This window comes from Bos javanicus, chromosome 8, assembly GCF_032452875.1.
Source record: "Bos javanicus breed banteng chromosome 8, ARS-OSU_banteng_1.0, whole genome shotgun sequence".
Taxonomy (NCBI): domain Eukaryota; kingdom Metazoa; phylum Chordata; class Mammalia; order Artiodactyla; family Bovidae; genus Bos; species Bos javanicus.
The window spans coordinates 82,315,894-82,328,203 of NC_083875.1; the positions used below are offsets into that span (position 1 = coordinate 82,315,894).

The following is a 12,310-nucleotide window of genomic DNA, read 5'->3' on the forward strand; positions in this document are numbered from 1 at the left end:
AAGTCTTAGCCTGTTCCTGGCATCCAGGTGGACCTTCCTGGCACTAGCAGAGGCCTTGTGTTAACCAGAACAGACTGTCAAAACCCAACTGGAGGCCATTGTTTTCCTCTCTTTTAGTAAATGATCGTAACTGGGAAGCCAAGCAAATTCTCATATCAAAATCCACAGAATGTGTGATGCTGAGAGTTTAAAGGAACATTATCCATCTCCCTGGTTTTACAGATAAGGAACTGGGAGGAAAGGGTTATGATTTTGTCCCTGTACTTTCCCAGAAATTATTTTAATATGGGCAGAATCAACCTTCACATACCTTTCGGGTGTTGGAGGAGCACCATGACAAGAGCTGGAGAAGCATAAGGAAAGAAGGTCTTGAGTGCAAACTTCAACTATAATAGAACAAAAAATTTAAAGCCGTTTGAATATTAGCATTGGAAAAGGTTTAAGGAAATATAAAATATTGCATCCTCTGCCCCCAAAAGAAATTCCAGTACTTTATGTGGTCATAATCTCTTGCACACTGATCAAAAATAAAAGATGCTTCTGATAATCTTATAAATATGTTCTAAAAAATTAAACCTTTTTAAAGATGCCTTCCAGGACTTAAGAAAAATAAAGTTATGCTCTTGATGTCTTTATGTCAGTTCTTTACCTCACATGAACCCAGTTATATACATAAATCTATTTATGTGAGAGTTTCCAAGGCAGCTGGGAGATGGGTTTTATCACAAAGTAGCAGAGGTGTCACACATCCTCTGAGGGCCAAAGCGCTGTACCCTCCGTGCCCTCGGAAGGCACAGCAGCTCCGAAGCACTTTTGTAAAAAGTTGAGGTAAAATCTGCCTACAGTGAATTGTAAGGGCTTTAAGTGTACAATTTGATGACTTTTGGTAAATGTGTAAATTCAGCGTGACCATCATTCCAATCGAGACACAGAACATTTCGATCACCTCAGAAAGTTCCCTTGTAGCTGTTACAGTCAATCCTTCCACCCCACCCCGGCATCTGATATTTTTTTATTTTGATGAGAGAGAGTAATTTTGTATATTCTTGAATTTTACACAAATGGAATCAGAAGAGTGTGTGTTTCTTTCTGTTTGGCTTCCTTGGCTCAACATGTTCTTTTGAGACTCATCCTTGTTACTGTGGATTAAATACTTCATTTTTTAAGGAAATTGTTCTAAAGTAGAACTATGTATGAATATACCATAATCTGTTTATTTATTCTGCCATAGATGGATATTTGGATTGTTTCCAGTTTGGGTTTTATTATGAATAAAGATGCAACTAACATTCATATTTCTTTTTTGTAGACATGTGCTGTTATTTCTCTTGGGTAAATACCATAGGAATGGAATTACTAGGTCATAGAGTAGATGCTTGCTTAACTTTGTAAGAAATTGCTATGTAATTTTTCAAACTGGTCAACAATTTACGAGAATTCCAGTTGCTTCACATACTTGTTGGGCTTCCCTTATAGTTGGTAAAGAACCTGCCTGCAATGCAGGAGACCTGGATTCAATTCCTGGGTCGGGAAAATCCCCTGGAGAAGGAAATGGCAACCCACTCCAGTATTCTTGCCTGGAGAATCCTTTGGACAGAGGAACCTGGCAGGCTACAGTCCATGGGGTCACGACAGTTGGACATGACTGAGCAACTTCACTTTTCATTTTATACATATTTTTTGAAGTGTGTATTCAAGTCTTTTGTCCATTTTTTTTTTTTTGTCCATTTTTAAAACTGAGTTGTTTCTTATGTTCTTGAGTTGTAAAAGATCTTTATATATTCTGGACACAAATCCCCTATTAGATATATGTATTGAGAATATTTTTTACCTGCTGGGTGGATCGCTTTTTCAGTTTCTTAAGGATGTCTACAAAGATCAGACATTTTAAATTCTGATGAAGTCTAATTTATCCATTTTTCTCATACTTCTTAGTGCTTTTCTACATTCCTTCTAAGAAATATTAGATTATCCTCATGTCAAAAAAGATACTCTCATTTTCTTCTAGGAGCTTTATGGCTTCAGCATTTATTTTGAAGTCTATGACCCGTCTCATGAATTTTCATGTCTGAGAGGTAGAGGTCCATGTTTTCTCATCTGGGTGTCCAGCTGTTTCACTGACACTTGTTGAAAACCTTCCACATTTAACTTCCTTGGCATCTCTGTCAAAAACCAGTTGATTACATGAAAATATCTAGACACGATTCTGTTCCACTGGTCTATCCTTTTGCCAGTACCTCACTGTCTTGAATTTGATTACTGTAGCTTAAAGTCTTGAAATCAATCAGTGTGAGTCCTCTGATTTTGGGGGGAGGGTTTTTTTGTTTTCAAAATTATCCTGGCTACTTTAGGTTCTTTGCATTAGAATCAGCCTATCAATTTCTGTTTTAAGAACTATGTTGGGATTTTAACTAGGATCACATTGAACCAGGCATCTCAACAATTCATGATTATGGTTTCTCTTCATATGTTTAAGTTTTCTTATTTTGTGGCTTTCCACATAGAGATCTTACACACCTTTTGTTAAATTTTCTCCCAAGTATTTTATGTATTACTGTGGAGTTGCCTGTTTCTCTTTTTACTTCTCTGTTTTTACTTTGTGTATCTCAGACCTCTGTTATTAGGCATATATCCATTTGTAATTGGTGTTTCTCATGATGAACTATATAAACTGTCCCTCTCTTTTGTCCACACTCCTTATCTTAAAACCTAATCTGTCTGCTGCTTGTAGAGCCAGACCAGCTTTCTTGTGCTTATTATTTACATATCTCTTTCCTTCCTTTTAATCTGTGTCTTTATAATTAGAATGGATTTCTTGAAAACAACATATAGTGGGTCTTAGTTTTTCATTCAGTCTGACATATTTCCTTTTTACCTAGTATATTTAGTTGGTTTTCACTTAGTTTTTGTAATTAATGTACTTGTAGGTATATTTGAATTGATCTTTAAACATTTTTATTTATTTACTTAGGTATCAGTTGCCCTGTGTCTTTGTTGACGTGTATGGGCTTTCTCTAGTTGCAGTGAGGGGGCTACTCTTCACTGGGGTGCCCAGGCCTCTCATTGCGGTGGTCTCCCTTGCCGTGGAGCACGGGCTCTAGGGCGTGCAGGCTCAGAAGTCGTGGCTATGGCCTTCGCTGCTCTGTAGCATGTGAGGTCTTTCTAAACCAAGGGTTGAAGCCATGTCCCCAGCATTGGCGAGCGAGTTCCTCACCACTGGACTACCAGGGGAGTCCCTAGGTTTATCTTCTGAGATTAGTTTCTTTTGCCTCATCTGTGTTTTGTTCTGGCAGCCCACAGCTCTGTCTTTTGACACCTCAAGCCAATCAGATTATGCCTTGGGTTCGGGCCACCCCCAGCCTCATTTAATCTCCTTCCCACCCCTCACAGGAGAGCCCTCTGGGAAAAGTTAGAAGATTACCCAATGTGGTTTACATTTTCAAGAGTTGAAACCCCTCCAGTTTTTAATCTGCTTTTTGGGTTGCTTTCCAGTACCTTCAAATAGTTTTTAAAAAATATTTTCTCCAGAGTTTATAATTTTTATCTGCAGGCAATTTAGTCCAATACATCATTAAACTCTGTCACTACTAGAACCAGAACCTGAACTGATTTGCTGCTTGTCCTGGAGCCATTAGGCAAGTTCAGGAAAAAGGCCTGTCATGACAGCCTTAAGTTTTTGGCTACTAGTCTGACTGGGCACATTGATGGGGCTGCAACTATGCTCTCCAAATAAAACAAGGATGAGAGGAAAGGATAAAAAAGAGAATGAGAAGCACTGAAGATAAACATTTTTTGACAATGGGAAAGAATGCGGATTGATGGGATTTCCCATAACCGCTGGGGGGAGTGTAAACTGGCACAACCACGCAGGGCGACAATTTGGCAGTACCCGCCACAGCTGCCTCTGCACACCTAAGAGGCAGCACTAGCGCTCTTAAGCATATCTTGAATGTTCAGAGAGACTCTATTTAGGAAAGAAAACAAAATCTGGAAATAATCCAAAGGCTCACCACCAGGAAGACAGCTACGCTGTATACACTCTCCCCACAGAGCACTACAGGCAACCCCAGCACCGCCCACCGCCCCAGGGCCAGCCTGGGGACACACTGCTGGAAAGACCAAAGCTCAGAAGGCTGCACACGCAGGGCCACTTTCACCTGCCGTTTCCGTTATAAAGCGCAAAAGCAGTCAATAAAGAAAACACGTCTAACAACCATATACACATGATCAGGCTTCCCTGGTGGCTCAGTGGTAAAGAATCTGCCTACCAACTCAGGCGGAGAAGGCAATGGCGCCCCACTCCAGTACTTTTGCCTGGAAAATCCCATGGATGGAGGAGCCTGGTGGGCTGCAGTCCATGGGGTCGCTAAGAGTCAGACACGACTGAGCAACTTCACTTTCACTTTCCACTTTCATGCATTGGAGAAGGAAATGGCAACCCACTCCAGTGTTCTTGCCTGGAGAATCTCAGGGATGGGGGAGCCTGGTGGGCTGCAGTCCATGGGGTCACACAGAGTCGGACACGACTGAAGCGACTTAGCAGCAGCAGCAACTAACTCAGGAGGTGTGGTTTCAATCCTTGGGTTGGTTGGGAGGACAGACCTTCTCCAGAAAGAAATGGCAACCCATTCCAGTATTCTTTCCTGGAAAATCCCATGCACAGAGAAGCCTGACGGGTTACAGTCCAGGAGGTCACAAAGAGTTGGACATGACTTGGCTACTAAACAACAACATATACATGATCAAACTGTTTTCAGAAAAAAATAAAGGACAGCAGTTACCTGAAGGGAGAAAGTCAGGATGATAGAATAGAGGAGCATGGGAATAACCTGAAGTTTCTACTAGGGGACCAGGTCTTGTTAGATGTCAGTTCAGTTCAGTTCAGTCGCTCAGTCGTGTCCGACTCTTTGCGACCCCATGAATCGATGTCAGGTTGGTAGATATTCATTTATTAATAATGAATATGTGGATGAATGAATAAAACACAGAAAGAGGGTTACACATGGATCATAGGACAGAGGGTGTCAAGCATCAGGGGTTATGATTAATCTATGCAGGGGCACTCAGGAAGGCCGGGGATTGATGATGAGGACGGCACTGCCTAAAAAGGCAGGCAGTCAGGAACAGCCCCAGGAAGAGACGTGACATGACATATGGGGACGAAGGCATCTACAAAGTGAAGAGGTTGTTGCTCTTGCATCCTGAGCCCAAGGGAAGGACAGTGAATTTCTGGCTTTTTTTTTTTTGGATCCCTGCTTCACCTTCCACCAGGACCCATTCTGTGTCCCTTACACCACCAGATACGTGTAGCCTGGGTAGGGTGTATGTTCAATCACTCAGTCGTGTCCAACTCTTTGTGGCCCCATGTACTACAGACCACCAGGCTCCTCTACCCATGGAATTTTCCGGGCAAGAATATGGGAATGGGGTGCCATTTCCTACTCCAAGGGATCTAACCTGCATCTCTTGCATCTCCACAACTGGCAGGCAGACACGTGGGCAGGGTACTATCCTAAATTAAAAGTGACTGTAAGTCTGAATCTAAAGTGTTAGGGCCAACCCTGCAACTCAAGGACAAAGTTAATAAGAAAGACAGACTCAAGCTAACGATACAGAGCAACGCGTCTTTTACCAGTGCCCTCCACCCCAACCTCGGTCTGTTTCAGGAGTTCAAGGTGCAGGTTTTTTAGAGGTTGGTTCCTAACTGGAAAAACAAAGAATGTTCAGGGAGGATAAAAGATATTTATAGTTTGCCTCAAAATAAGCATGAGGGCCAACCAGTGCCTTTCAGCAGAGCTCTCCTCCAGAATTCCAGGCTGGGCACCATTGATAATGCTGTTTGCTACAGTCTAGCTAACTTCCCTAGGGAAGGAGAAGACGGGAAAAAAACATCATAAATATTTATCACTGCCTTAAAAACAGAAACATCTGCTAAAACCTGAGAGGTTTCTTGGCATAGGGGTCTATGGGATTTTAGTACAGCAGGCATCACAGCACTGCTCCCCTAAGGCAAACTGCAGAAAGCATCCCAAGGGACCATGACCTCACAAGAAACTGCAGTGGGTTCAGGCACTTCAATGGGCAAAGGACCACACAGACATCAGGTCTGTGGCCATTAGAAGTGCAGGCCAATTAAAATTCCCAAAGGTGAAAACTCTGGTAGAAAAGGCTCCAGTTTCACAGGTCACTCTATTGGTCAGCTGCCTCTGCTGACCGCCCTCCCAGTGCAGGTCCCTAGGCCTGGCTTCTTGCTTACTGACTGAGTCCAACTCACACGTTTTGGTCATGGCCATTCCCAGCTCCTCCTCTATAATTATTCAAATTATAACAGAATAGTGTCACACTCACTACCTCCTCTCTCTCCTGGAATCCAATTCACATTTAGGCCTCTGATATGAATGGAAACTAATAATTAAGAATGTCCAGTATTGCTTTATAATAAGTGCCATTTCCTTCTTAGCACATGCCATAGAGACTCTAGAATACCTCTCTGGCCTGGGAGGGGCAGAGTCTTACTCAACAAACAGTGTACAACACAGGGCCCAGAAAGTTCACCCTCCGGGGTGGCACCTGATCATATGGTAGAGTTCTCTGCATAGCAATAGATAAATGCTTCTGGGTACCAGGACACGGGACAGATAGGAACCATCTTGATTTACTTTCAATTAGAATGATTTTCCCTGGAGGAGGAAATGGCAACCCATTCCAATATTCTTGCCTGGGAAATCCCATGGACACAGGAACCTGGTGGGCTACAGCCCACGGGGTTCCAGAGAGTTGGACACGACTGAGTACACGCTCAAAATGGCTTTTCCTTTGCTGGTGTATTTGTTTGGAAACTTTCTCCATGAACAAAACAGTCTACCAAAATCACTGAAAATAAAGTACTCTTTTCTGATGATTAATCAAATACTCTTAACAGCCTCTTTTTCCTTGGGGGAATGAATAATATCTGCAATATAACGAACCTGCTTGTTTTCTTTTTCCAGAGCTTCTACAAAGCATCGTGTAAACACCTGAAGGCCGGCTAGTACTTCTGGGGCTCCATCGGTTTCCAGGAGTGCGGACCTGAACAATGCAAGGCCAGATCACAACACATTCAGTGATTAATCTGGAAAATATGTGAACCAAAATATGTAAAAGGGAAACACGGAAACATTCTTTTTGTGCCATAAGCTTCAGCAGCAATGTCAGCTCATCAGATTTCAGTTCTTGCGTGAAAGCAGGAGAAATCTGTCACTCCCTTTTCTGAGGACTTCCTTTAAAATTGCAATGTGCAGAGCTCCCTTTCTTGGTTTTTAAATTATTAAGCACTTCATATCTCTTCCACGTGGGCCTGGGATGCTCTTTACAAATATTTGCACACTGTATACCCACAAATGGAACATCCACAGAACTTTCGCTTTTGCAAGTGGAGAAAGGGGTGCCCCAGGGATATCCAGCAAAGGGGTGGAAGAATCTGCATGTTCCTGGTTTGGTTTCTATGCATTTTCATACAACTAACTTTTCTTTACGTTTGTTTAAACAACACCAAAAAAAAAAAAATAGAACTGAAACTTTGCTAGCTTTAAACTAAAAACAGCATTCTGACTTATTTCTACACTAATTTAGCTTAAAGCTCATATGTTTCAAGACCAACTTGAGTGCTGGATTACTTGCTATTGTAAAGCAAGTAATTGCTTTTTCCAATGTCTGCTGTCTGCTGTGGGGCCTCTATTTGCTGAGTTTGAGGGGAACTGGATAAAGAGGGTAGATACCCTGGCTCTGGCTGCACGAGCACCCAGGAAAGAGGCTGGCCACCCACCTGTCCACTGGGGGTAAGCTCCCCGCGTGGGGTCTGGCCCCTCACTAACTGTCAGTCATAACCCAACCTGGTGTCCAGTGGGCTCATCTTTCATCGTTGTAAATCCACTGCATTTACCAAGAAGTTCTTGTATTTGCAGAATAAAAATTAGTGTGCTGTTAGATAACATGCATAGTTGATTCTGCCTTTCAGAAGTGCTCTGTTAAGAATGGCATTATTTATTTATTATTTTTAGTATTCCTTAGCTTTAAAAAGATTGGTCAGCCCTCATGTGGTGAAGGGAGAACACTACTACCCTTTATTTTTAATTGAGAAAAACTCTACATGAATAATGCGTGATGCCAAATCTAATTCAATTCTGATTTTCAACCATTATTATTCGATTTTTAAAAGGTTAAAAAAAAAAGATAGTTATCTTAGTTCTCAGGCATTGGCTTTTAAATACACATTGACATTTGCATTTTACCAAAAAGCTCAGCAGGATGGGATGGAATTAGAATCTAATTTCCCCATGGTACAGCCAGAGACTACCACAGAATTTTTTATTCATATTTGGAAGCTGAACATATTTAGACCAATCACAAGCAGAAACAGCACAATATTTACCTGAATATTTCATCAACAACTCTGAAAATGGCGGGGTGGCAGGCAGCAGCTTCAGGCTATAAAGGAAAAGACCACGAGAAAGTAAAATATCAGAAGCATTTCATCAATAATGACTCGCTCTTATCAGGGAAATGAGTTGTCCACAACTGCTGGTGTCTAGAAAGTGGATATATTCCTTTGAGTTAGAAAAAACAGAACAACTAGTCCGTGGCAAAAGCCCTCCATACAAATACAAACAGAAGTTCTCTTGGGGTAAGGGGATTATGGACCTTTCTTCTTCTTCTTTATTCAACTTATACTCTGTAAATCCCAGATTTTCAACAATAAGCCCACATGATACACAAAAAAGAGTCAATAAGTATCATGGGAAATCAGAAAATACCACCTACCAGCAGGCTATAATGAAGACGCATAGCCTACCTGTGTTGCTGTGCTGTGCTCTGCTTATTCGCTCAGTCCTGTCTGACTCTTTGAGACCCCCTGGACTGTAGCCCACCAGGCTCCTCTGTCCATGGGCATTCTCCAGGCAAGAATACTGGAGTGGGTTGCCATGCCCTCCTCCAGGAGATCTTCCCAACCCAGGGATCAAACCCAGGTCTCTTGAATTGCAGGTGGATTGTTTACCATCTGAGTCACCAGGGAAGCCCTGTGTTGCTAGCTTTCGGTAACGTCCCCTATGTGTCTGATCTCCTCATATGACTTAAAAGTGCCTCAAAGTCAAAGCTAGACCTGTTATCTTTTCATTCCTGCTGATTAGGAAATGAGTACATAGTGATTTCAAATTATTATTAAGGAAAGCAGTGACCACCACCATGTCAGACTAAATAATATTACATCTTAGAGCACTATGAATTTAGCAGCTTAAATTATTTAGGATGAAGAAAAAAATAAAGATACTATCATCTTTATTTTTCCATACTAAATTAGGAAAGCCATCTAATTTAATCCACAAATATTTTTATGAGAGTTTTGATGATTTAAATCTGCAGAAGCCAACTTACTGTGGCCTGGGTGGGGCTTCAGAGGGCCTAGCCCAGATTCCATATCTTTTTGTTTGCTTTTTTCTTTTTTATTGGCCGCATGGCTTGTGGAATCTTAGTTCACCACCCCGGGGATCAAACCTGGGCCGTTGCTGGTGGAAGTGCAGAGTCCTAACCACTGGACCATGGGCAAATTTCCATGATCCCATATCATTCTGGTTGGAGCTCATACCATGAGATTAAGCCAGAGGAAGATGCCATGTGTGTTCTAAAACAGATATAATACAGTAGCATCCACAGGTTAGTAAATTAGGCTTTATATGGAATTTCTTTGAGTCACATTGAACTTTGGGGAACAGTTTTTCATACCCCCTCAACAAGAAAAGTAGAAAAAAGGATACATATCTTTTATCTTTTCTAGGCCAGACTAAAGAATGGTGCCTCTCTCCAGTAGCTTCCACTCTGTTCTGTGCTGGCATTTCTAAATGTACAATAACATTGAACGTGTGCCACCTAGTGTTCACACACCGCCATTACAGCTGTCACAGAGGCTCCAGGAAAGAGCATTACCACTTGTTAAAATGATGGGATAACTCCTTTTATTTGAAGAGATTAATGATTTGTAGGATGCAAATCTCTGCTTTCTAGGTAGTCAATACTCCCTAATCTTTCGTTGATTTCCATTTTTATCTAAAAGAAACCAACTAAAATTTTTCATAGATTAAATTCATTACATACTCAAGAAAGTAATTTGGCCGATTGATGGTTCAACAGAAGAGAGGTAGAGTATTTTTTGACTTTGATCTCAGACAAGTCAGTTATCTCCCTGCTTCTCAGCCTCACTGTAAATACTAACAGTTATTAAAAGGTCCCTGGATATATGCCCAGAAAATATCACAGAAGTTTCTATGTATTCATAATGGAAAATATCAAACAAGAAGAGAAAAGCAAACTGCCTATCTTGAAGAAATGTGACTCATCAAATTTGCCAGAAGAGTTTTTCCAAGTTTTATATATAGACAATATGGCTCTTGAATAAGAGTGTTTGAGAACCAAACACCGTCATGTGACACATAGAGGCTAAAAACGCACGGACAGAAAATAAGACTAAAATTGAAAATGGTAAAATAGAACCATTCCCTTTCTTCTAACTACTCCAGAACCACTCTATAAACCTGATGCGAGTAGAAAATCAATCTATCCTGATGACAGAGATATCTAAATGGCAGAGAAAAGGCTGATCAATGCATAGAACAGGGCTGCATTGAAAAGCAAGCAGGAAAGCAAGAAAGTTCTGACTCTGTTGAAAAGAGGACCACAGCTTGGACATGCTCTTCCTTCATGCAGTGTTTTCTAGTGAAACAGCTCAATCAAATGTTTTAAATATATAGACTGTGTGGAATCTGCCTGTTCTCTCCATGCAGATCAACTCTCCTCTTAGATTTCCTTCTGTCCAAACAGCTCAGACTGTGGTTGCCCTTAACCTGCTTCTACAAAGCTGTTTTAGCTTTCAAAACAGATAAGATGCCAGGGAACCCTACTGAAACAGCAATGGCAGAGATTTTGATTTAAAAACCAGTCTCCCTTGCCACTCCAGAATTATGAACAGCTCTTTCTCATCTGCAGCCTTTACTGATGGTTTTTAAAATGAGACTCTTCACACTTTCCGAGCACATAATTTCAGGGTCAGTGAGTCCCCTCATGAAGCCCGGAGTGCTCACAGGCCAGGCATGTGTCCCAAGGACACCAAATCACAAAAGCAAACTTAAGCCGCTTTTCTTATCAAGGAAATCCTCCAAATAGAATTAAAGTCTTAATTTATGCTTCTTTGGAAGCCATAAATTACCACTCCCCCCACCCCAAATCTTTATACATCCATGTGAGGGAAGAGGCAAACATTTAACCCCTCTGTGTCCTGTTTTATTTGTAAAATAGGTCTCCAAAGTAACACAACAGGTCACTCTGCAACTCAAACTTCTGGGTCCTAGCTCTGAAACCCCACAAACCAAGCAATTATCTTTCCTATTAGAATGAGGACAGAAAAGAAAACCTTTCTTGGATTCCATCTGTTTGTCTGTTTTTCCCATCCTGCCAAAATCTGTTCCTTCTCAAGCTCTTCTCTTCTCCATCTGGTCTAATGATTTCCATGTACAGATTATTTCAAGTCTAGGGAAACTTCATTACCAGGAGGCCATCAGTAACAGCGGTTGTGCCCTTCTTCCCTTCTCTCACCCTGCCCCCAGTTGTCTCACTGATGTCAGAAGAGGAACAGAAGAAGAGGGAAAGCCCTGGACTCTGGTTTCCTTTTCTTATGGGCCAGCTTGCCGTGAGGGGCACATTCTCTTCCCTCTTCTACAGCTACCCAGGACTCTACTGCTTGTTTCTTCTCTGCTCAGACAGACAGCCCATTCTCATCACTCAGAAGAAGAAAAAAAAACAAGGGAAGGCTAAGCAACACAGAGAAGTGTGCAGCAGCTGCGTTTTCGAGGCTGCTTTGTAGGCAGAGGTGAGGAAGAGGCCGGCTTGCCACTCTGTGCCATGAACTGCACAAATAACACCCATGCTCACTCTCTGTCCTTCGTGTCTATGCATGCGTGCTAAGTCACTTCAGTTGTGACCCAACACTTTTGTGACCCTCTGGACCGCAGCCCCAGGCTCCTCTCTGTCCGTGGGCTTCTGCAGACAAGAATACTGGAGTGAGTTGCCATGCCCCCTCCAGGGATCTTCCTGACGCAGGGATTGAACCCGTGTCACCTGGGGCTCCTGCACTGCAGGTGAATTCTCTGCTGCTGAGCTACCCGAGAAGCCCTCCTTGGTGCCTAACCTGTTATCTTCATCCCAGTTCATCAACGATTATTACTAGCCACCTGAGAATTCTCAGGAAGAAATCTTTCCTTTTTTCCTATCATTTTCTGAATCT

The 12,310-nt window shown here is 42.0% G+C and overlaps 1 protein-coding gene across 19 annotated transcripts in view; it reads right to left on the reverse strand.

Moving 5' to 3' along the window:
- Positions 1–12,310, reverse strand: part of FANCC (FA complementation group C) — a 347,288-nt gene that overhangs the window by 23,607 nt on the left and 311,371 nt on the right. For all 19 annotated transcript variants that reach the window (XM_061426131.1, XM_061426130.1, XM_061426127.1 and 16 more), the window contains 3 exons: positions 8,411–8,466; positions 6,969–7,068; positions 311–386 (listed from right to left, as the gene is read on the reverse strand). In XM_061426131.1, the coding sequence (XP_061282115.1) occupies positions 311–386; positions 6,969–7,068; positions 8,411–8,466 (232 nt within the window). The remainder of the gene's footprint in view (positions 1–310; positions 387–6,968; positions 7,069–8,410; positions 8,467–12,310) is intronic.